Source organism: Drosophila busckii, chromosome 3R, assembly GCF_011750605.1.
Source record: "Drosophila busckii strain San Diego stock center, stock number 13000-0081.31 chromosome 3R, ASM1175060v1, whole genome shotgun sequence".
Lineage (NCBI taxonomy): Eukaryota > Metazoa > Arthropoda > Insecta > Diptera > Drosophilidae > Drosophila > Drosophila busckii.
In genome coordinates, this window is record NC_046607.1 from 4,339,748 (window position 1) to 4,366,438 (window position 26,691).

Consider the following 26,691-nt stretch of genomic DNA (forward strand, 5'->3'; position numbering starts at 1 on the left):
GTGTTTTTGTTTGTATCTCTGTGTGTGAGTACAACAGACTTACAACACCTGCGCCACACTCACACAGCTGTCATAAAGCAAGCAAAAGTTTTTGCTTTTTAAGCATTTTCTATTTGCGCAGGCACAAAAACTAACAACAAATTGCAGCCAAAGCAAACTGTTTTGAAATGCATTTTAGACTCAACTGTCAGCTAACTTGTCTCTCGTTCACGTTTTTTTCTGCTTCTTCTTTTTTCGCTGCACAGCAATCCTAACGAACATCATCGCCAGGACTCGGTGCTGCCAATTTCAAAGGAGCGCAATCGTTTTCGCAGCATCACCTGGGAGAATTATGATCCATTGCATCAAAAGTATATTGAAATAGGTGAGTTGAAAACAAGTTTTGTGTACAGCTAAAAGTTGGCTAAAATGCTGCCGCTGCTGCATACATAAAAAAACACTTTGTTAAAAGCCATTCACAGCATTAGCTTACACAAACAGTAACAACAATTTCACAGAATGCTGCTGCTGCTTTAAAAAGGGCAGCAACAAATTTAATTTAAATTTTAAACAAGTCAAAAATATATGTATGAACTGTATATGACTGTATATGTTTTAGCTTTTTGTACAACAGGCAGGCGGCACAAGGCTTATATGCAAAGCCAACATCGAGGGTTGTAGATTTTGTGAAATTGAAGTAGCATAAAAAATTATATACAACTGAAGTGTGGCAAAGTGTGAGTGAGTGAGTGAGAGGTAAGCACAGGTTACCCTCCAGTGACTTTTGAAGGTTAGCTAACGCACAGACAAGTGGCTATCAGCTACAAAAGAGTATGCTCAACGGTTAACTTACGCTCAGTCATTTTGCTATACAAATTAGTCGTGCATACACCACTTCGTCTTTGATTTTACAGGCAATAGCCAGCCAATGTTATACGCATATGCATTAAACTTTATGATGCCATTGTGTCGTCTGTAATGTATACAAATGTTATTAATTTCACATTTTGCACACCTTTTGTGCTCAGCGACAGGCATTAACAATAACAGAAAATGCCAAAAAGAAGGAACGAGATGCGCGTATGCTCTGCAAAAACATGACTGTTTACTTGAGAACAATGCGTATGCGTAATATTGCTGTTTAAAGTAGAGTATTTAGAATAAGTTCTGCAGCCCCTGTTGGGCTGCTGTTTGCCTTTGGAGGCCAATGGATATTCGGGCACGAATTTCTTGACTGATTCTGAGTAAGCCATAAACCGACTGACAGCACGCACTTAACGCACACGTGAGCAGCAGCAGCCGCACATATTGAGAGAATACAGTTATGTGTATATAACTGCTATGTAAAGTGCTTTTTGTTTGATTTTAATTGAAAAGATTCACACAGAGGCAATAGGGACAGCTGACGCCCACACACACACACACACACGCGCCATTGACACGCAATACACGCATATTTGCTTGTAGTTGTAAAAGGCATTGTATACGCTCGTATATGCTTTGATTTGAAATCAAAATTGAAATGAAACGAATCAAATTATATCAGAATCTCAGCCACACACATCTGTGCGCACAAAAGGTTCGTACTTGCAGTTGAAGTACACCACACATACTAAAGCATAACTAACACATAAATATGCAAGTTAAGGCTCTTTAGATAGATTGAATTCAAAAAGTTCTGTTGCGTAAATTATGCAGCTCTCAAGTGAATGCAATGATTATGTATTCACTTGACTTTCGAACGCACACAGCAAAGCTTAGCTGAGTTCTCAGAATTGGAATCCATATTTAAGCGTATTTGTGCGTGCCTGAGAGTTCAAAGCGATACCTTGCAGCGCAGCTAATGTTTTTGATAAAGCTACTTGGCAATTTTATAAAATAGACTTAAAGCAGTAAATACATGACAAGCTCATATTTATATTGTAGTTAGTAGTTAGCTATAATAAGCTGTGAATTATTTTCAAGCGACGTGTTGTCATTGAGCGCTTGGCAGGTTTCAATTGATTTGCTGCCTTTCAGTTCAATTTTTTCTTAGTGTGCATTTTACATGTCGTATACTTGTTGCTGGCCTTAAATCTATTTCACATTTTGAGCAAGCAAAGGCTTGGCCTCATTGTTTCAGCCCTAAGTAAACGAAGCGCCACCCAACGTGACCCAGCTAATGGCATCAAATATTAAACAGTTGTGTATCGCTCTGTCACTTAAGCAAACAAGACATCAAGACTAGACTAGACAAGCTGGCAAAGTGAGAATTCAAGCATAAAGCACTTGGGTATGGGGATTTGCTAGCCCCTACTCAATTGCGACAAGTGTTTCACCTTTTTTGGCATGCAAATAACTGAAAAGCGTTTCAGCACAACAACAACATCAACAGCAGCAAGAGCTATGATAGTCAACCAGCAGCAGCAGTAGCAGCAGCAACAGCTAAAATAGTTGGCAAGGTGGCAATTTGCATGCTTGAATGCCGCCTGTCACACATATATAGATAAATATGTTTACATTAACGCTTTTGTTTACTTCTTTGCATGTATATTTTCCAACATAAAAATCCTACTCACATTGACGACGAACTGAACAACAACGAAAAAAAAATGTTGTATATATCTAAAAGGCATGAAGCCGCGCATTAAGAATCACTTTCGAGCACATCAACTGTCGATTTGGCTGCGCCTGATACCCGAGCTACATCGTGCTGGGATGGAGGATGTTATAGCACGGCACAATCTATTTCGCAATCATGATGATATGGACTTGTACGAGGGACCCGTTAAGCCAGACCCGTTCGGTCTCGCAGCAGGCGGCGCTACGGGCTCCACCTCATCCAGTTCGTCGCGTCTGCTGCTTATCGACGAGCAATTGATGAAGGGACGCGGCCTGAACGCCTCGGCCTATTTGAATGGCATACTGGGTGGTAAGTAGCACAATATTTAAACAATTCAAATGCAACAAATGCCAAAATGCGTAGCTGACAGTGGCAAATGCCAAAAGGCCAACAGTCAAAGTTGCCAGGCACAGGCACAGGCAACGTCAGAATGCTCAAATTGTAAGCTCACATCGAGTGAGCGCGCCCCAGGGTGCTGAGAGAGACAAACAGACAGTGGCGCCCAGCTTTAGGTTTGACCTTAACTGACTTGATTTACTTTGTGCGCTTTATTTATTTACTATAGTGTATTTGCAAGTCGTTCATCATTTGTGTAGCAAGTTCTAATTACATTTTCTTGAGTCGCTGTCGGCTTATGTGCTTGTGTTTTTGACAAAGGTACATAAGCTCAGGACAGACTCAGCAATTTAACATTCACCTTAGCAGCAGCATACAGCTGAAATTTGTTTTCGTTAACCACTGCTGATTTCCCTTTTGGGCAGTCAGACCCTACGGCCAAGCAGTCAGAGTTTGCCTTAATTGCAAAATTTGTAATGTGCTGAATATGAAAATTAGATCAATGCAGTGCTGAAAAGTTTTTGCAGCTCTAATTAAATTATAAATTTTGCTTGTGTGTGTGTGTGAAATGCTTTTGTTTATGCATACAAATAATGTTAATCAAAGTCTAGTTATTTAAGCACGCACATGTGCAACCAGCAAATAAATTTGGTACAAGGCAACAAATAGAAAATATAACACATACGCCATGTTCGCTCGAAAAAGGGCTGCCAATTCAAAAACTACAAATGCTGTTGCCAAGTACATTTGCTTTTCTTTACTTTTTATTTATATATATATATTTTTAGGGGTTTTTTCTTGTTGGCTTAAGCACATAGACTACGCTCCAAATCAACACTTTGGCTCAGTGTGTGGTAGGCTTGAGTTTGAGGAGGAACGGGCTGGGGCTGGGCTTTGCGCCTTGCAAAATATTTGTTTACTTATGCTTGGCAGCTGCTTTGGCTTTCGCTTTGGCTTTGGCGTTGGCTATGGGCCTGCGCTTTACTTGAGCTTTGCTTTGCTGTTTGCTACAGTTACAGTTAGTGGTCTTTCAAGTTAAATTGCAAATTGCAAAGTTGGCATTTTGTGCTCGGGTCCGGGGTCCCGGGTCCATGACGTTTCCATTTTGTGTGACCAACTGACCTTAAGTTGAGCCCCCAGCTGTGCCGCAGCTCGCTTTTAGCTTCAGCTTATTGAAATTTCGTGCTGCTTTTGGCTTTTGAATTTATATTGTGTCGAGTGCTGACTTTTGAAAATGCACTCAACTGTAGTCTGTCTCTCTTCGCATGTGTGTGTGTGTACGTTTGTGTGTAACCTTTTTGCTTTAACTTAATGCTCATATGCTCCATGTGTCGTTCACTTTTTGCTTTTTGCCTTTGAGCTCTCATCTTAAGACGCATTTGGGGCTTTAACACAAATGACAACTCTACACATTCTTAGCATTATTATTATTTTTTTTTCATGCACTTAAGCAGAGCTTCAAAAAACTCATTAAGCCAGTTTATATAAAGCTCGTTGTAGAAGTTTTTCAACACTTACCCTAAATTAACAGCAAACTTTGATGCTGCTGCTGCTGCCTTCTGTAATTTTTTCATAAACTGTCCCACACACAGCTGCTAGTCGCTAGTCGTCCCCTTAGCGCGTTGCATGCAACACAAACACCAAATGCTTGTAAAAGCGCCGAACCCTCAGCTAACATTGCGCTTATCTCAAAGTCAAAAGTAAGACAGTCAATTTCATAGCGAAACTTTTAGCTTGCACTCAGCTCAGCGCTGAGCAGAGCACACAGCGCACAGAGCAGTTGCAGTTGGTCAATGCAAAATGCATTAGCTATGGGCAGCAGTGAGGGCGTGGCTTTGCTTTAGTGGGGGCGGGGGTATGGCAGGCGCAAGTAGTGTAAATTAAAAGTTATTGAAGTGTTGGCTTTGCTGCAATCCAAAGTACTTGTGTGAGAGAGCACATGAAAGCAGCTTGCAGGTGTTTCACACAAAGTGCTGGAAAATTGTCAATTTAAAGCTAAAGTTTCGAAGTATTACGAAAGTAAATGCCATTACGAAAGTTCATAGTTGGAAATTGAACTGCAATGCAATATTTATAAAATACATGCACTTATGCTAGCGCCAAGTTGAAGTTGCCGCCAAGCCAATGAACTCCCAACTAATCATTGCTGTTAGCCAAGTCATACACAAGCGGCATAGCTGAGCAAGTTAAACAGCTGAGCAAAGCTGTCGGGAGAGCAAACAATCTGCTCATTTCAATTAGTCCGCCAGCCAGCAATGTTACAAAACTAAGAGCAGAGCGCCCATCAAAAAACAAAACTCAGGCAAAGGGCATCGAGTTGGGCGACAAGTGCGAGCTGCGAGTTGGGTAGCAAATTTTGAAAGGAAACCACTGTGAAAGGAAGCGCAGCACTGCGAGCGAGCGAGCTGAGATGCGACAAACAGCTGTCATGCCGACGACAGTCGAGGCCAGGCAGGCAGCCAGTCAGACCGACTTTGCGTCCTCGTGTCATATGAACTCGACACACTTTGGCATGTTTTTCATTTTGGCGTTGACTTTGCCAACTGTGCGCCATTGGAACTCTCTGGGCGCTGTTGTCACCTCGTAGTGCCGAGACGAGCCAAGTAAAAGAATAAAAGTCTGTAAGCTCGAAAATAAGTAAAAAGCAAGCCAAACGCACAAAAGTATGCAACTAAAAGCCGAAAAAAAAACCATACAAAAGCCAAGTCTATGTAAACAAAGCAACCACAGAAATCGAAGCTGAAGACGCAACCCACAGCACAAAGCGAAGCAGAGCAAAAAGCGTTGAAAGACTGCAGTTAAAGTCGGTCAGCAGAGGAAAAACTGTTCAAGTGCTTAGCTTGAGTTTATCTAGTTAAAAATACAGAGGCAGCGAGGTATGCCACACTAACAGTTTGATGTTGCATGCAACTCACTGCCTGTTGTTGCCAAAGAGCATTAAAAAGTCGTGCAGCCTTGCAGAAACTTTCAACTTTTTGTTCCTGCTCTTGTTGTTGTTGTTGATTTCGTTTGCCTTTGTATGATACCCACGCTAACTTATTTCCCACTTTGAAGTGTTGTTGCTGTTGGGTTGTTGTGCTCGTTTGGTTTTTGGTAAATCGCTCAAGTTGTTTATTGAAGGGCGTGGCGGCTGCCAGTAGTAGATATACAACAGCTACTACTCATTGTTTATTGTATGCCTCAAACAGCTTGTGCTCCACTGTCTGTCTGCCTGTCTGTCTGTCTGTCTATGTGTGTGAGCGTGAAGCCAAAAGAGTGGAAATTCTAATGAGTTAGTTTCAATGGGAAATCAGTTTGCTGGCTCTGCAATTAAAATGAAATTTTTGCTCTGCATTTTGCAAGAAAATCAATAAAAGCTACAACTATTTTCTTTCAAATTAAAAAAAAAAACGAACAGCACTTGCTACAAATTATTTTAACGCACAGTTTGCTAGCAGCTGCGACACGTTTAAAGTTTTCTAACAATTAACGCAGTCTTGTTTCTTTGCAAGTCTCTAAAGCTGCCAATATTAACAGCAAATGCCTTTGATGCAGCTCATAACTTAAAGCTTAAACTGACCTGAATTTGGTTGAAAATGAAAAGCTTGCAGCTATGCTAAGTCAACACGTGGACTCTGCTCGTAACTCAAGGCAGCTCAGGCAACATTTTTTGCTTCGAAAATTTACATAAAGTTAGGTGCAAGTAGCTTTAAACAGTCACCGGTGATGGAATGTTATAAACTATAAGCCACAAATAAGTCGAGGGCAAATTGAAATACCACCAGCCCCCAAGCCCCTAGCCAGGCAGTCAGTTAGCTTTGCTGGGTAATCACTTATTAAATGCTTGGCTATTTGGCAGCTCTGTCATAAAGCTTGGATGGGTTGGGGAAGGTAGCATCAGCTGCTGTTGCTGCTGCTTGCGCTGATATCTAATTTATGCAAGGTCATTTAATTGAGGGCTGCCCAACATTGCAAAACATTTTGCATGCCAAGCATTCGAAAAGACGTAGACAGACAGTGGCAGAGCAGGCAGCATGAGCATTTGCAAGCTAAGTTGATTTTATGGTTGGGTTTTTTGTCATTCCACTAATTAAAGGCACATTAAGCAGCAGTAGCAGTAGGCTACGAGATTCGGGGGCACGCTAGGTACTCGACCAGGCCAAGGCAAGCTCATTTTCCTTTTTGCTCTGCGCTGTGCTGTTGGTTATTTGGCTCTGCTTTTGGCCATGTGTCCTCGTACATAATTATCTAGGGTCCTTGAACGCATGCGGGCCAAACATTTTGTTGTTCTTGTTGCTGTTGTCGTTGGCCTTAACTCAAGCGCTTGCTCGCCTTTTGCAATAAAATGAAAACGAAATTAAAATTAAGAGCGGATTCAACGAGTACGAGAGGTAGGACATGAATATAACGTATTCTTCAGTAAATGCCAAAATGGAGCGTTTTGATAAAGCGCTTATATTTTAGCAAATAGCTCAACCCAGCCGAACAGCTGAACAACATGGCTGCGGGTAACTTTCCATTACCCAAAGGGGCAACAACTTATCTGCCTGCTGGCATTTTAGCATAACGTCGACTGTGTGTGCGCTATCATATGCGAGGGTCTTGAGTATTTGCTACTTCAGGCCGCCGTCAAGCACCATCAATTTCCCATAGACAGCCGGACGCGACCACTTATGCGTGGTGTAAGTAACTAAGAAATAAATCTGTGAGCACTCATAACTAAACTTGGTGCGTTTAAGTGGACAGCTTGTGGCATGCTTATTCCAACGTGGTGATTATCAACAGGCTCTTCAAGCATAACCAAGTTGATAGCTAAAATATGCTCAGAACTTAATTGGCAAGCAAAGCAAGGAAAGGCTAAGTTGACTATGCAGCACCCTTTGCCAAAAATTCATGTGAAAATTAATTTGAAATAGAAATGAATTCTAAACACTACTGTTTCACTTTATGAGCATGAAACTCCAGCAATTTTGAAATTTATAGAAATCAAAGCCAATGTGTGCTTCATTAGTTGTAGTATGGATTCTTGGAAAATTAGTTGTTAAATGAATTTTCCACGAATATTGCTACAAACTCCGCTTTGCTCTAGACTAACTTAAACTTGATAATTTATACAACACTTTTAATTGCTACAATTGCCCTTTCTTTTTGCATACCCAATTAAATGTAATGAAGGGTATAAAAGGACAACGTAAATTTGATAATAGGATTGACTGCTATGCTTCAACGCCTTGAGCTAAGCAAAAACTTTCGAAATATTTTTAGCATTAGACTAAAATGGAAATAAAATAAAGCTCTAAGTCGTCACTGGCCAGCTGCGGCTTTTCACACAATATGGCAGAGAACAAGGCGAATTCCAAAGAAAAAGACACACACAAAGCAGCAGCAATATGACAATGAGCACTGAAATTTATTGTTGCACGGCTTTTATACAAATATGTATTCAAAATACGTAGCCAAAGTCTTTAATCTTGTGCAGAAGTTTACTGAATTGCTTGATATGCAGAAAATTGAAAAGCAAAACTTTACAGACATGCGACTCACACACACACACACAGACAGACAGACAGTTACGCACTCAACGTGTGTACTTGGCATAAAACAATGCCAAGAGTAGGTAGCACTTGAGGCACAGCAGCAGTAAAACAGACAAAGCAACAGCAAAGTATACAACAGACACTTGAGCGCATTGACAAATACATGTTGAATTCAGTGAGCATCAAAGCATTTGTTTTTGTTACACATTTGCATGTTACGCTACGCTTTGTATGCAACACACAACACGCGCCGTAAAGTAAATAAAGCTAAGTATATAGTTTTCAAAAAAAGTTTTTAAAAAGCGCACGCTGAACAATGGAAAACTAATTGTTGTAGGTTTTAGAGGCAAAAAAGCTTTCAAGCCTTTTTCAAGCCATTTTGGACAGTTGTGCACACACGCTGGCATATGAATCAAATTTGCAGTTACAAAGCACACGCGTCGTATGAGTAATATACACACACAGTTGACATATTACTCATACGTAGCGTAGCGCAGCACCCAAGCAATTTGTAATTGCCTAACCCCTTGCCACAGTTTTTGACAGCCCACTAACTCACTTTTGTTGTTTTCTTTTGTTGCAGTTACCACCGTGGAGCCAAACATGTATACGACCTGCATACCAATTGGCGGCAACTACACGGCGAATGGCGGCGGCGGCGTATTTGCGCCCACAACACTCGCGAACGCCTCCACAGACACGCTGGCATCCGGATTCGAGGCCGCGGGCTATGCAGCCTACTCCACCGCACTGAGCGTAACAATTGCCATCGGCTGCAGTCTGCTCATATTGAATGTGCTCATATTCGCGGGCGTGTATTATCAGCGCGACAAGACGCGGCTGGAGGTGAAGACGCTGCAGAAACAGTATCAGCAGCGCAGCATGCATCAGCAGGTGCCGTATCCGCCGGAGCCCATCAAGCATGCCCACTATCACATGGGCCACTCGCAGAGCGCCAATGTCATTGTGGATGTTGAGAGTCATGGCCAGGATCAGGCAGGTCAGGCGGCAATGCTGTTGCAGGCAGCCGCTGCTGCCGCAGCCGCCGCCAATGAGGCATCCAAGGCGGCGCCACCGCCGTCGCACATTTGCGGCGGCGGCGGCAACAGTGGCATGCAGTCACAGCAGGCGGGTGGCTCTGGCAGTGTCATGGATGTGAACAAAGCGCCAGATAACATGGCCAATGTCACTTATAGCACCAGCAGCAAGCAGCAGCAGCAACAACAACAACAGCAGCGCGAGCATATGCAAATAAAAGGCGCACAGTCCTTTGGACGTGGCAACAATGCCGGCAATGCGCCAATGCCAGGCACAGCAGCAGGTGGCGCTGGCTCGGTTGTTGTCTCAGGCAGCAGCGTCAGCTACAATCCCGGCCTAATGACTTTGCCCAAGGCAAGCCAACTTCATCATGCGGCCACGCTGAATTATGCGCGCAACACAGCCGCCTTGAATTTGGCGGGTGGTGGCACCGCCCTCGTCGATAGTCGTGGCAATGTACTGCTCACGAGCGCAGCAGGCAGCAGTGGCGACTGCATGACCCTGCCACGCAATCTCAATGTGGCAGCTGCCGCTCGCCACAATCCAACAACAGGTAAGTGCAAAATCAAAAGCATGCTTTAAAGCATGAACAGCTCTCACCACAAATTTGCAGTCAAAATCCAATTGAACGGATTGCTTTTTGCTAGCCAGCCAGCCAAACAGTAAAAGCAAGATGAAAGTTGAAAGTGTTATGCTGCTTTGTTGCTTTTCTGTTGATTTATCTGCTCTCTCTGCTACATATGCTGTGCAAAAAATATGGCTCCGAATAGCGAGTGCAAGCTGCAGAGCTTGCTCTGGGAAGGAAACAATATTGTGGGCAGGTAGCAATCAAGCTGAAATATGATAAGATTTCATTTCATTATGAATTGAGTTTTCCCATCGTACGCTGCTCTCTCTGTCTCTTTCATTTGCTGCTCGTGTGAATAGCACTCAGCTTGGCTCTAGATTCACTTGCAGCTAAATCCAACTGAAAATCAAAAGGTTGGCAATTGCATTAAAAGCTTCACATGCGAGTTTTGCATGGCTTTAATATTGTATTGAAATTGCAGCTGGAAAACAAATGACTTGCCTAAACTACACACACATAAATCTATATATAGTATATTTAATATTTGTATCTATTGGTAACACAGCTGGTAGTGCTGGCTGGCTGGCTGGCTGGCTGCCTGACTGGCTTGTTAGGTTGCCAAACAATCAGAAATCTTTGACTAAAATAAACACACAGAAAAACAAAATTAAATGACAAGGCAACATTGTCAAACAACGTTAGCAATGCCCAAAATTTAATGCCAAATCACCCCCAGGCAAGCCAAAAAAAATATTGCTCAATCAAACTGAAGCACCTTCGTGCTGTGCCTGACATGGCCAAAAATATTGTAAACCCACAACCCCAAGTCTGACAGCAAACACTACACAGCATATGCGAGCGAACTGGCGCCGGAAAATATGTCCGCGTGAAAATTGAAACTGCACTAATCAGCCACACAGCTGGCCATAGGCGCAGGACTTAGGTTTGCTTTGGCTCGGTTTTTGGAAACAAAAATCAAAACGAGGTTGAAATAACATTTACGCTTCGTTAGAAGTTCAACGCTCGCTGTGACTTTTGACCGCAGACAGCAGACGGCAAATCCAAATGCCAAATGCCAAATGCCAAAAGCCAACAGTTCCAGCTACGCATCCGGTCTGCTCTCGCTCAAGCCATGTCCAATACAAAAGTCCCTCTCGCTGGCGAGCAAAACGGAAATTGTTTTACAAATTATGCTTCACTGATTGCCAAGGTTTTAACGAAATTTATGCGCTGTACTGAAAGCGCGCATCGGGTATACTATTCTATATAGGCAAAGTCTGTGTGTTTCGAGTGTCAATAGAAGAGGCAGTCATAACTTCGAGTCAAGTGACCATTGAGCTTCGATTTCCTTTTTAGCCGCTGCTGCTGCTTGATGAGCTGTTAAATGGCAAATGTGAATCTCAAGTTGTTGCAGTTGTTTTTGCTGTTGCTGTTGCTGTTGCTGTGACAAGCTATTGACAGTTTTAGCCAGCACACGCTATAAAAGGCCACTTCAAGCCCACAATAATAAATTTTCAGTTGAGTTGTCATATCTTGAGTGAATTTGATTGTAACGATAAATATGTTGAGTCAGTCGCAAGTCACGATATGATTTATGCGATAAGATTTTCAATTTCCAAAACAATTGGCATAAACTATAATTTGCCACAGACTATTGTGCTACCAAATAAATCGAATGTCTTGCAGTTGGCCATAAAACGTTTACAGTTTGCTAGTTATTACGTATTTCGCATAAGAACAATAAAAATGGCATAAAACTGTTATTGCTGGTCCAATGCGCCGCGGAAACTTGCATAATAAAATGAAAACATTAACTAAAGCTTACCCGCTGCTGCTGCTGCTGCTGCTGTTGCCGCCGCCTGCGGCGTGCGTGGTCGCTGGTCCCCATGGTTGGGGGTCAAAGGGCATTCTGGGCTCAACGGAATTATGTTATTTTTATTGCAGCACCCGCAGCGCCCCAACCAGCCAGGTTGAGTAAGTTCAATTGAGTTTGTGTTTAGCGCTGAGCCGGGCGGGCCGGGCCAACTGTCGCTGACATTTCCATTCATAAATAACATTTTTTAGCAATCGATAGGGACGGACGACAAACACACACACATAAACAAACAAAACAGGTTAACAACGTGCAGCCAGCCCAACGTGTTTTTTTGCTAATTTGTTTTTATGTTTTGATAAGCAAAACAGTAAACTAAATAACAGTTTTTCATACACTGTTGCTGCTGCTGCCACTGCTGCCATTGTCAGTTCAGTTCGCTGCCAATTGGCTTGTTACTTTGTTATTGAATTATTGTAAAATATCAGCTGCATTCAGCGCACTGTTGCGTGAAATTTTATTAAAACTGTGCACAAATTGTTACATTGTTAACGGCAAAACATTTATTTACGTTTTTTTCCCATGCAATTTGTCATTGTTTTGTTAGAGAAATTTAAACGCGTAACTTTTTGCAAATGCAGGCAAACAGTTAACATTGAGTTATTCTTGATCAGCAAAGCCAAATGAGTCACGTACAATAATTCTTTATGATATGTGCCTTTTTTATGGTAAGGGTGAAAGCAATCAAAGCCATGTCTGCTGGGCTTAGTGGCGCAAATGTTGAAATCTGAATCGATTAGCTCCGAAACACATTGATGATAGTTTATAATTTATATAGAGCTCAACTTGCTTTTACTTCTTTAACACCAACACCGCTATGTAGGCAACACATGAATAACTGCATAAATAATAATTCAAGTGGAATAGCAACCAAATTATGTTGGAACTTGGATTACAAGTTGGGTTACTTGCTAAAATTACTTGTACATATTTCTTGATGCATATTGTGTGTCGGCAAGATTAACCATTAGACTTACTGCTTAAGCTTTAAAGGGCATTAAATAATTAACAATTGTAGATAGCAATTAAATTTACTTGTTGTCTTTTTAATATTTTATTATTACAATAGATTTTGTTGCAGACATAAAATGATTAAATATGGAAAATATTGCTAGCCAGCATTTTCTTAGTCAAGCACGTCATGTCAGCTCGGCTGCCAAAGTCAGACTGAACTTTCTTTATATCTTGCAATTAGTGACTACATACGCTTAGCCCTGCATGCTCTCTCACTTTTTCTCCCGCTCAGCAGCGCTGCTTAGGCGCAAAGACACGAGAGCGACGCTCCCGATTAGCATCGTTCTTTGTCTGCAGATAGGCGACAGTGGAGCAAGAGTGAGCTCTGTTGACAAATGAGAGCATCAGCATCAGCTCTCATGATCGCTGACGACCGACTGTTTTTTAAGTCTCTCTACATATATCAGTGGCTGGAACTCGCAGTTCCAGCAAATGCTTAGCACACAACTTCTTTGCAAGTTAACTATATTAAGATATTAAATTCTCACTAACTGCATCTTTCTATCTCCCCCATTACTATTGCCCATAACTGTATATACCTATAAATAGATATGCCAGCACATACTTGACTACATTTGCTAAAAAGTAGCATTAGAAACGAAATCGTCCATAAACACATAAGAATCGTTAAAGGTTGATCACTTACGCTCATAAATCTTAATAAGCATCGATTCAATTCAATATACACGCTAAAGTATTTAACATTTGAAATTGTTTCTGCACTTGATTACAAGTTAGTATACTTTATATAAATATCATAATGGGCTCCATTACATTTTCGCTTCACATTCAGCTGTGCACCATTGCGTATGCTTAACTTTACACTCAATTTGTAACTAAAATTTACTATAAAGCGATTGATGAGAGTTGCGTGTATCCCACATCAATGAGATTGGCGTTGGCTTCAACCAATTAACCCTTACCCAAACACATACAAAATAGATTTGTGGCAGTGCATTGCTCCAGCTCGAGTAAGTGCAATTATCTGTGTGATAAATTTTGCATTGCATTTGCTGCTGTTATGCTTGTGTCAAAGGAATTGTCACAAATTTGTCAGCTACTTGAGCAGGTTTATGCACTTTATGCGTCAGCTCTAATTGCTGTTCAATAGCGCTTGCACTAACTGGAGTTGGCGGCAAATTGTCAAGTCAAAATAGAATTTTATCCATGCTGCAACACGCTGAGCTTAGCAGGCGTTAGACGTTGGCTGGTTGGTGAGGGGTAGTGTAATCAGCGTATTTTTCACTTATATAGAATTTGTTGTTGCTCACGCTGTAGCTGATTTAATTTTACGCGTCTTGGGCTGACGTGACGTGCTGGGCAGACGGGCGGGCGGGCGGTATGTCTTAAAGGAAGCGGAAATTTTGTAGTGGTTAAGTAGAGAGGGCGTGGCAAGCAGCAGCGCTTCATCACTCGACGACATTATCGCATTGCCGCTGTCGTTGCCACGATGAGCATAAGAACGAGGACGTTGTTGTCCTCGCTTCAGGTGCCAGGCATTGCCGGAAGCGCAGAGTGTTTCGTTTTTCGCTGTCGTTGGCATTGTCAGCGCTCTTTGCATTATTTATAATTATTGCGAATTTTCATATAATTATGCGTGGGCATACTTAAAGGCAAACGCCCAGCTGCTGCTGCTATTGCTGTTGCCAGTCGACAGCAACAGAGCAACGACAGCAATTCAGTTATTTATTTAAGCAGCACCATTTTTCTTACTCACACAGACTATAAATATTAAAGTCAACTACTGTTTATGTCTGTGCGAAAATCCGCTCGTAATTAATGTATGTGCTGAGATTTTCGGACCTCGCATACTCTTATACTCTGAAAAGTTGTACAGTGTGCACTGGAAATGTGTAACTTGGCAAACGCTATTTATTAGCTTTGTTAGTTATTGAATTCCAAATTGCAGTTGAAGGCTTGTTCGACTTTACTTCATTTTTAAGCTGCTGTGCACTCAAGTGGCACATTAATATTTGTTGTTGTTGTTGCTGTCTGACGCTTGTGGATAATAATAAATGCTTACATTGTTTAAGAGCAGTTTAATGCCTCATTAGGTTTAGTTGTTCAGCCTTTTGTAAGACGCTTTAATAAAATGTATTTAATGTACAAGTGCAAAACTGTAGCTAAATTTGTTAATAATTTAAACAATTTGATGGCAGATTGAGCAGCAAAGCTGATTTACCTTTTGCACTCTTGTACATTTGTCGAGGCTTATAACCCTGTCAGCAGGGCAGACAATCTTAGCAGAGCGGATTGACAATGCATTCATAGACTTGCTGTCTGTCAATATTTGATTGATTGATTGAATGCTGTTGCCAAACAGACAAATATCTCAACACACACAACATATGCATAAGCAAATCGTTCGACAAATATTACCTACTTTCATTTTTGGGGCCATTGAACATTTGGTGCTGCTGCTGCTGCTGCATTATGCCAGCGAAATTTGTTCGAATTTTTTTTGGCAAGCCTTGTTGATTAGAGACTTAATACAAAGCCCCACAAAATCGATATAATGCTGCAGTCAGCCGTTTGGCCTTTAATCATTTTGGCCAATGCGGAGGCAGCCGCCAGTTCGAGTTAAGCACACAAAGCGGGGATCTATCAGGCTATTTCATATTTGTATTGCGCTATTTTTCAATTCATTTGAAACGTGGCAACACACACAACAGCGCAAAAAATACAGCTAATACGTTTCAAAAAAAGCAGCAAAAAGTCTCAAAAAAGGCAAAGCCAACAGCAAAAATCAACCAAATTGAGTAAAACAATGAAGCGTAAACGATTTTTGCTGACATGTGTATATGTCTGTGTGCTCGCATGTGTGTGTGTGTGGGCCGTTGAATATAATAAAAATAAAGCAGCAAACAAAAGGCAAACGCGACTCGCCTGCTAAGCCCAAGTACAAGCAAGTACAACTGAGAGAGCGAGAGAGCGAGAGAGCAAGAGAGCAAGAGAGCGAGAGAGCGAGAGAGCAAGAGAGCAAGAGAGCGAGAGAGCGCTTGACGTGACGTGATTGTCATCCACATTGTCACCATGGGTAGCAGCAGCAGCAACCACAGGACCAAAAACAGACAACCAGCAACTGAACATAAACAGCTTCATACAAATGTTATTATTGAAATTTCAGCACACAGCGTTTATTACACATACGCCATGTATGCGACTTTGTTTGTATATTTGTACTAGACTAACCAAAAATGATGAAAAATCTATTTGCCCACAGACAGACAGACAGACAGGCAGACAGACAAAGAGATAAACTATCGCTGTTTCATTCAGGCGCAGCAACTTGGCTTTATTTATGGCTATGACAACAGCATATGTTTGCCTTCAATCCTGTGGGCCCAACATGAACAAATTTTCTTGCTGTTTTCTTTTTTTTCTTTTTGTTGGTAGCGGAGTGGTGGGGGGGTTACCACATCGATACTGTAGTTGTGTTGCTGTCGCATTGTGGCTGCTGTTGTTAGCACTCGCCGCTTTCTTTAGTTTTATTATTTGGACTTCGCTTTGATGATTTCGCAACCAGCAGCCAGGCGGGCATACAAATGTCACTTGGCCCCTTTTGTTGTTGTGCATTGCGCAGCTAGTTAGATAAGACAATATTATTTTATTGCCTTGGCTATGTGGTCACTTTCGCTGGCGTGTTGGGGTCAGCTTTAACATGGGCTGACAAATAAAATTGGTTTGCTTAGCGCAAAGCTTACGATAGTAAATCCTTTCGTCAAGGCAAATAAAACTACACAAGAGGCACTTTGTATTGGCTGTGATTTAAGCTTTAATAAGCGCATAACTTAAAGACAGCGAGCTGCTGCTGCTGCTGCTGCTGCTGCTACACGCGCGCAGCTAATACAGCTAATAAATATATTTTTTCAATTCTCGCCCGAGTTGTAGTTGTAGTTGTAGAGCCAGCGTACATAAATCGAGTTGGTCGCACCCATAAATATTTCATTGATGCGCCTCAGTGCTCTCACTCTGCTTTTAGCTGAAATATATGTCCAGCTGGGCGTGCTGACTGCCATCATCATTTCCTCTTGGCACATGCTTGCTTGCAACAACGTATACGTTATATTATTTTCGCTCAGCTTACGCTTTACTTTACTTTGCTTTACTTTACTTTGGTTTGCTTTACTTTATTATTTCTCCACTTGCTGCTGCGTTCTGTTTTTTTTTTTTTTTAATATGCTCATTCAATTTGCTTTTACTCCAACTGCTCTGGGGGGGGCGGCAAGCAAACGGGCGCTGCGCTTATTGATGACATGACAAACAAGGTACGATTTCCGTATGCTCACAAAAAAGTTGAACAACCATTTTTCTTATATCCTCTCAGTGTATGTACAGCAAGCTTGATCTCTGACTATTTTGGATTTGTATGCATGCTGACTTTATTTTGCAATCACGCGCGCCATAAATCCAATTTAATTGTGCTGCCCACACACACACGTGAGTGTTTTGGCAGTGCTTATGCTGCGTATACTTAATTTTTGCTCGCTCGTGCACGCTCAATGCTAAATAGACGCACATAAATTTAACTGCTTGCTTGCTCGCTCGCAGTGCAATTCTGAAAAATAGACTTTTTATGCTGTTGCTGCTTCGCTATCCTTTGCTGATTTACAACGCACAATTTTGTCTGCAGCCTTTTGCGATTGAGCTCGAGTCTAAGGTCAGCTTAACTAACAGTTTACCTGGCTGTGATTTATGTTTGATTGAAATGCTTTAAATTGCATGCAAATCTGGCGTGGCATAAACACATTTATAACCATTTGCTTAAACAAATTACGAGTTAAATTTGCTTTGCTTGCGCTTTGGCAGTTTATTTAAATGTGACTTAATTTGTTAAGCATTAGCTGCTCGACTTGTGTTGCAAAAACTATTAAATTAATGCGATTAAATGCTTGCTCATTAAGCACAGCTGCGAACCCCACACTCGACCATAAATTGCACGTACAGGCAATTGAAGCTGCATTGACTCAACGCTTTGCTTTTTGTGATCAGATGATAGCAGCAGCAGCAGCAGCAGCAACAACAGCAGCAAATGTCAACGTATAAAAAACAGGCGCCTGCACAATTGTGCAATAAACTCGACAAAACTCATTAATGCACTACGCACGCACACACACAAACACATATAGAGTCCCAGTGGCAGTCAGTGCACAATTGAGTGCACTTGTGTTGGGCCACTTAGCTGCGGACAGTCGAGCAAATCCGCAAATGCCACATGGCTATTGCCTCAGTGCTGTGGGTTGTGGTCAAGCCGCCGCTGCCTGCAACTGCAACTTGCCACAAAGCCCATAATTTTGCTGCTGCTGCTGCTGCCGCCGTCGCTGCAGCGTTATGCGTTATATAGCTGCATTTCCGGCCTTGTCATTTCATACTAATCAACATCCGTTCAACGGATTTGGCTAAAATGTAAGCACATAATTTCTAGCAATTTTTACTTTTTTTCTTTCAATCTGTAGCGCTTACAGCTGCATTTGATTTGCATTCAATAGTGTCTGCGTGTGTGTGTCTATGTGTGTGCGTGTGTGTGTGTATGCAGTGAGTAGCATAATATTTGTGCATTTCACTATTAGGGGCATTTGTTACAGCATTTGCATTGTAATTGCATGCGGGTGGTCGCTTATGCATTTGTACAACATTGCGTATAAGTGATGTGCATATAAATTAGATTTCTATGCTGCAGCCAATGCCCAAAAATAAGTTAAAAACTAACGTAAATTGCATGGAAATTGCAAATTTATTGCATCCACATTCAGAGAGAGAGAGAGAGAGAGAGAGAGAGACACACACACAAGGATCACATTACGCATACGCAACGTTGTTAATTTCATATGCAGCCATTGTGCTGTGAGGCCCAAATTACACATGAGCACTTCCTTTTGACCAGCTCAACCACTTTATTATGCATTTAAGCCACCACTAGAGCTGCCTTTGAGCTTAGCAACTGAACAAATTTGAAAAGACTTTACCCAGCATAAAGCTAAGTAGCTTGCTATGAAAGCAAGCTCAAAGGTCAAGTGCAGTGCTATAATTTTTGCTTTGACTACAGTCTCTCTATAAGCTTAGTCAAACTATTTACATTTATAATAAACGATGTGTCATATGGCCTGACACTTTCACAGGCAATAACGCAGCATTTTATTTACAAAACAAGCTAACTTATGACAACAACAAGAACAACAACAACAATGCACATGCGGTTTGTCATATTATGTGTCGTTTGCGGTTGTAGGGCAAGCGAAAACATCAAAATATTAGTTGCGTCAATAACTGCGCGCAGTTGCGCTATTTTGAAGGATGAACATTGAAAGTCGTAATAGCGACAGCGCGACAGCAACTGCAGCAGCAACAATGCATATTGTATGGCAATAGCATAAAAAATGAGCACAAATATTGTTGCTGTTGATGATGCTGCTGTTGCTGATGCTGCTGCTGATGCTGCTGTTGGCTGCTTAATGTTTGGCATTGCTGTTTACCAATTGACTTTTGTTGTGGTTGCTGTCAATAAACTTTTGCCTGTTGTTAATATGCCGACATATGCATATTGTTATAAGTAGCTTATGTATATACAACTACTTAAACATACTTATATCTTCATACTCATTGCAGAGCTACAACAATATCAACAGCATCAGCAGCAGCAGCAGCAGCAACAACAGCAACAGAATAGCAAACATCAAGCCAATGGCGCTGTTTTGACTGGCATGCAGTCTCATCATATACGCGGACCACGCCCACCGCTGCGCACAGCCTCGTCGACAACATCAGCGACGAACAGCAGCAACAGCTCCATGCCCGGCGGCGGCAACATGCTGCTGGATCAGACACCATCGGGCGGCAGCAGCAGCAGCGGTGTCAGCAGCGCCCCCAGCTCATCCAAGGGCCATACACATGCTGCCCATGCCCATGGCCATATAACGCACGCTCATGGCGAAAGCCTAAGCATGAGCTCAACTGCAGTGCAACATCAACAGCAGCAGCAGCAGCAGCAACAACAGCAAGTGCCACAGGCGGCCATTGATGAGATGCGTGTCTGATAGGTATCGGTCTTTGAGTTGGACTTATAGTCATCAACAGGGTAGGTGCAAGCAAATTGCTTAAATTAATTAAAAAAAACAAAATTGGCAGCCCAACAAAATGAAAGTTTCGACTTTATTGCTTGTCAATCAGTCCCTTTGACATATGCAACTGCTATTTAATGAAAGTTGCTTGCTTTAATAGGAGTTGAGCACACTAGGTTGGTTGAATGCTTGCTGGCATGCTCATAAAGATAAAACAAACCATTTACTTGACGTATTATGCCAAAACGCAGTCCCAGCTCCAAAGCTTTGTACAACTGCTGTGTGCAATATTTTAGTCTCCACTTGCAGTTCATTAGCTGCAATGCCAGCTCAATGATTTCATCACTACAGCTGGGCTCTGCCAGTTTTTCCATAGCAGCAACTAAATATGTGGCATACGTAGCTTGTTGCAACTGCTCTGATTCGCTGCTGCAGCTTGTGAGCTGCGAGTCTGTTGCTGTGTCACTTTCGCTTGCCTCACAGCTCGACGACGACAACGCTTTGAACTCATAGCTCAGCTCGCCTTGCGCATTTAGCTGCGCATATTCGTACAGATAATATTTGTCAGCCTGGTTGCGTATTATGCCAAATCTAAGACCCACTTGCAGCGCTTTCAGCAATTGTTTAGAGCAATACTTATAACGCCAATTGCAGTTAATTTGCTGCAATGCCAACTCCAGTATATCGCACCAGCTGCTTGGTGGCTGCAACTTCTTTAAAGCCGCCACCAAATATGTTGCATAAGTGGCATGCGTCGCCATATTTACAATTTAATAATAATTTAAAAATGTATGCTTGCTTTAAATAACTTAACATGACAAAAATGTCAAGCCTTCGCTTCAGAAAAGAAGGTCATCAAAAAAGGTAAAAAATGAAATATGTCCGCACATTGCTGATCACAAATAATAAACGGCATGTCAAACATGTGGCCATAAAAAATGTGTGCGACAAAATGATATAAAGGACTTGTGTGCGCTGCTGACATGAAAAAATGCACAAAGCCCCAGCGCTTTAGACAAATACACAGCTGCGACTTTAAGCGCAGCTCTTAAACAATGAGTTTGCTAATTTATGTGCGCAAATTTTCAGCTGCAGCGCTGCATAATTTGGTGTAATGTAATTTTGTTTGCAGCACAATACATAGTGTAAAAAGTAATTAAATTTGCTGCTGGACAGTCACGATTTGCCCCAGAGTTAATAACTAAGCCCCCAAGCATATGTTGTCAAAGACGAAAATTTACCTAAGCACACAAACCTCAAACAGCAGCAGCAGCAACAACAACAACAACTGTAACCGCAACAAACTTGTAGCGTTCAAAGTGGCAACAGATTTGAAATGTGAACTCATGCAGCTAGCGATAGCTGCTCTATGGCCAAGACAAACCGCCCGCTGTCCACTTGTAGCCACTTTGAGTTAAGTAAAGTACTACGGCTACGGCTACGGGTTGGAAAAGTTTTTGCGGGTTGCGTCCCATAGTATGTGTGGGCAGCACATTAATTCAGTTGGCATACAATTAAATTTGCATTTCTTTCATTTTTTTTATCATTTTTTTGTTGCTGCTGCCCAACACCTTGCTGACTTTTAGCTGATTAACATTTGTGCGCTCGTGGCGCTGTGTGTACAAAAAAATGCAATTTTCGCCACTAAAAGTAAAAGGCAAAAGCAGCAGCAACAGCAGCAAGTGGCAAGTGGCAACCTTTATGTAAATGTACACCTGCTTCACATACACATACACATATATAACATAAGATACAGGCTATAGTAGTGAGCTGGCTGGCTGCCGAAGTGTATATGTGTTAAAAGCGCAATGAACAATAATTTTGCATATTTTTCAGGGACCGTAAATAATGATTACTGTCGCGAATTTCAAATGAAAAAATCATTCACTTGAAATCGACATAGAAAAAAAAGGATAACGTCATATTAATCCTTTTTGTATAATCTATGCATATTCACCATGATTTGCAACTCTTTCGATTTTATGATTTCCTCACAATAATGATGTAATTTTGATTAATTTACTTGACAATCACAGTTAAATTGCGGCGCAGCTTGTAAATTGCAATTCAATTGAAAAAAATCGAGTTTATTTTCCAAAATAAAACTCACTGTTTGATTACAGCCTAATTATTAAAGCTTTTCCAATCTTTGTCACATGTCCTTTTATAACACATCTAAAGGATCAATTTTTTTATAATTTTGCCACGCCCACCTTCCGCCCCTCTGAAAATTAGAAAAAATCAATTATTAGGCATCTCAGGCTAGCGACTCAAATGCCCACATACAGGATGTATGTCCTTGTTTGCATGTCCTTGCTATCTTATCCCTGGATGCAAACAGAATATTCATAAAATACCATTTATGATAACTAAACTGTAATTCTCGCTTAAAATTGCAACTACTACACTCTGTATTTCATAAAATTATCTGATATATTCCTTTGTTGCATTCCGAAGGGATAAAATTGCAAGAACATGCAAACAAGGACAACATCCTGTATGGCATTTCGAGCGCAAGCTAAATAACGCCTAATAATTGATTTTTTCTAATTTTAAGAGCTAAACAGCTTAGTGGGCAAAAATTAAAAAAAATTATCCTTTAGATGTGTATAAAAGACATGTGACAAAGAATAATAAGTAAACTGGTTGACACATTTATTTTGACGAAAAAAAATAAAAATCATAAATAATCTGTTTGGTCATGCAAGGCCAATAAATAATAATTTTATAAGTTAGTAAAATTAATCAAAATTAATCATTATTGGTGAGAAAAATCTTAAAAATCAACATATAATCAGTATAACGTAATTTTTAAAATAAAACTTATAATGATTACGGTCCCTGATATTTTTTTCTTTTTACACAGTTTAAAATTATGATCAAAAGCTTACTGAATCTCAGCAGCAGCAGCAACAGCAAAGTAATATTTCCTCTTTTTTTATGTTTGGCTACAGCAAAATAGGTCAAAAACATTCATTGTGTTATATAACAAAAGATTTACAAGTGTATAAAACTTGCTGATTGGAATGGCAAGAAACTAATTAAAATTTGTTTGTGCAGCTTAAATGCCTTGACTGCTGCCTTTGCTAAATTGTTATATGATATTGTTTAAAGCGCTTCGGGCCGTAGCTTATAATTTATTAACACATTTTGTTGTAAACTTTAAGTGCCCACTTTAATTATATAACTAAGCCAAAAAGTCCAGTTGTAAAACCCAGCAACAGTTTTCTTAATCTCCTCCACACACTTTAATGCCTCGCGTGTTGGCAAATATGCTGCAGAAACTTTTGCACTAATTACACAACACGTTTATTACACAAGTGTGTGTTTAACTATGTATGCAGTTTGTCTGTATGTGTGTGTGTGTGTGTGTGTTCGTATCTGTGTGTGCATGCTCATGTATTTTTAACTAAATTACATAAAGTTTTCACCGCATTTCCAGCTCAAAACTTGTCAACTTTTGCTTGCCACTCATATTTCAGCTTAAAATACCGTCAAAATGCTGCAAAATTTATTTGAGGATGTTTAGAAAATATGGCGACATATTTTGCATTCAAAGTAATTGATAGCCCACCACACTGTGCGAAAATTTTGTGCAGTTAACGTGGAATTTATATTAGTTAAATTGTAATTTAATCATAGCTCTTAAGCTTAGTTTAATTATCATTTAATTTAATTTTGGCAATAGTAATAGAAATCGTAATGATGCCTAAGGGATAAATTTTCAGTAACTAATTATTATTGACTTTTTGTATTCAAAACATTAAAAGAAATTTTAAGGCAAAGGTTTGAATACAAATTTCAGGCAAGTTGCATTTTAAATAATTAAATAATAATCTTTTATACACTCACTTGGTTAAACTAGTTTAATAAATTGATTGAGTGTAAGTAATTAGATTAGAATTATATTTTGCCAACTGGCTTAGCAACAAATTGTTCAGATTTAATGTTAGTAATTTAGTTTTTTTTATCATTAAACAGATTTAGAGCACTATGTAGAACACTTTCAGCAAAGCTTATTGCCTTTAAATAATCGCACATAAATCCGCATTATTTTTTAATTATTTGTAATCGTATTACTTATTGAGTACAGCCGAAAATAATTGTAATTTAATCAGAAGTGCAGCTCACCCTTAAAATAAAAATAAACAGCCAACACTATATTTAAATGATTTACATGTTTAAGCTTTTAATGCAGCGTGCAATGTTTGTAATTTAAAACTTTAACTGTTATCAATGGCAAACAAACATAGTTAAAGCCAGTTGAGCTTAAAAATTAAAGCAGGCGTTGCACGCTTTGCACTTTAATTGCTTTGAATACATGTGTATTGTTAATTAATAAGTTTTGTATACAATTGTCAAGATTGGCTTGGAAAAAAAAACTTGGATTTGCCAACTTTTCGTCTCAGATATGCAAAGTGGCAGCACAAACATGCGCGTAATACGCTAATGTTGGCCCACACACACACACAAGCACACACACACATACACATGTGCAAGGCTAGATTGGTGAGCGAGGTTTCTAGCAAGTTTGCACACATTGTAGCTGCGATTTGCATTAAAAACATTGCTGAGCCCTTGGCAGGCAGGCAGGCAGTCAAGTCTAAGCGCGACCACATTATGTTGCCTTGCCCTGCCTTGCCTTACGCTCTCCCCTGCTGGCAATCTGCGCCGAAATTGCGCGCTCAACTGTACGCCTGGCGGGGTTAGTGTTGCGTTGCTGCTGCTGCTGCTGCTGCTGTTGGTGGCACCGCCTGCCAAGATGCCAGAGACTCTGACAGCGTGGCAAAACAAAAGGCAGACGCGCATTTTGCAGCTGCACTTTAGTTTGCACTTTTCGCTTTCTTTGCATAAATTTCTCGCGACCAAGCACAAACCGAGTTTACAGTAGAGCAAAAATGAGCACGCACATACAAAAAAAAATGAAGAAAATGCAACACAAAGTTATATATTATATGCATACAGCTGATGGGTGGCAGGTGGCAAGCAGCGCGAAAGCTAAAGCTTTCACATACATATATATCGTATATAGTGTGAGCAGTGCACTGAGTTTTAAAACTAAGCACAATAGCATAATGGAAAATGCCAACAGAGCGCAATGAAGTATGCAATGCAAAACGGCAATGCCAAATGGGCTAGTTGGCAGATACAGATGCACACAGGCGCCTCGTAAGTGGGCGTGGCAGGCAACTTTGCTGCATAAACACGCATCGTAAACTTTGATGGGCAGCAGCTTAAGCTAAAACCGCGCGAAATTAGCTTAGCAGCTGCTCAGTCGATAACTCAAAACTTTACATTTGTCGTATACTTTAAAGTTTGTTATTTATAATTTATTTAAATTTCTTGTTTTACAGCTCCATAGAAACGCTTCGCGCTGAAATGCCCGAGGAATTCTATGCACTGAAGCAATTACAGCAGCAGCAGAGTGTCCACGATGACAGCCAACTCAATGCCATAGATGAAACCAGATGCAGCAGCAGCAGCAACAGCAGCCAGCTTGTTGGTCAAGTTGCTGCCGCGCCCACTGACCACAAGCTGCAGCTAAAGAAACTGAAATTCAGGCGGGAAATGCACGCACTAGCGCTGGAGGGCGGCGATGGGGCGCGCGGCTATTGCTCCTGTGATGAGCAATGGACGAACTCATCGTCGCCCACATCCACGACGACATCGGCAACAATGTCGCCAACGCTGCCAAACGGAAATGCCAATGCCAGCGGAAGTGGCAACAGTGGCAACGGCAACGGAATTGTGAAAATGGCGGCGTTGAAACAACGCAATGCAAATGCAAATGCAAAACCAAATGGTTCTGGTTCTGGTTCTGGTTCTCGCCTTAAACAGCAGCATCATGTGCGCTTCTCGGACGAGAAGAACTTCTCGGATTGAGCCCCCGAAAGTACTCGTACTCGTAAACTACTAGACTGCACCTAATCTCTGTTCTAGACTTAAGCATTAAACATTTAATAATTGAGAAAGAAATATTTCAAATATTTAGCAGCGCATGGTAGTGAACAAATTCTCGGTAGACTCTTAAGCCTCTCTGTACATAAAATGGTTAGTTGAATGTCAGCGTTTAGTTATTAATATCTAGATCTGTTGTGAACTATATAGTAAATATATATACATATATATAAATAGCAAAGCATTTAAGCATATTGTATGTTAAGTGTAGCACACAGATTTTTTCTAAGCATTTAGCAAGCCATAGTTCATAAATGGAATTCTAAAGTTGTACTATAAGTAAGAATATTTAATCCAGTGAAGAAATATCTATAAAAACGAATTGCAAGTGTTAAATCAATTGGCATTTTGTATATACACACACACACGCATTAGTTAAGCATTGAACTATAAAGAAACGAGCACTTAAGCTTAATAAAAAATTAAACAAAAAACTTTAAACAATGTGGTATTATTTACTTCAAGTAAAAACATTTCAATACTCAAAATGTATGCTCAAATAAAAAGGAAAAACTAAAGCATTGTGAATTAATTATAAATCAACACTTAATATATTTATTATTTATATCTATGTTAAATTTACTTTATGTAAATGCCACACAATAATTGTTTGAACAAAGTTATTTAATTGTTTGACAAAAGTTTCAGTCGAGCTTAATTTGTTTTTGATTTCAGCTGAGTTGTTAATGATCAAATTGAAAACATATTGAGAATATTTAAGACAAACAAATTTATAATCGTCTAGTTAA

General features: G+C 40.6%; 1 protein-coding gene across 3 annotated transcripts in view; it reads left to right on the forward strand.

The window, feature by feature from the left end:
- Window positions 1-25,431, forward strand: part of LOC108603728 (neuroligin-4, X-linked) — a 34,397-nt gene extending 8,966 nt beyond the window's left edge. For 2 of the 3 annotated variants that reach the window (XM_017992771.1, XM_017992773.1), the window contains 5 exons: window positions 246-364; window positions 2,591-2,890; window positions 9,017-10,024; window positions 19,533-20,001; window positions 25,339-25,420. In XM_017992771.1, coding sequence (XP_017848260.1) covers window positions 246-364; window positions 2,591-2,890; window positions 9,017-10,024; window positions 19,533-19,960 — 1,855 coding nt within the window. In that variant the 3' untranslated portion in view covers window positions 19,961-20,001; window positions 25,339-25,420. Of the gene's footprint in view, window positions 1-245; window positions 365-2,590; window positions 2,891-9,016; window positions 10,025-19,532; window positions 20,002-25,338 lie in introns of all 3 variants that reach the window. The other variant, XM_017992772.1, reaches the window with a different exon arrangement.
- Window positions 25,432-26,691: the final 1,260 nt, after the last annotated feature.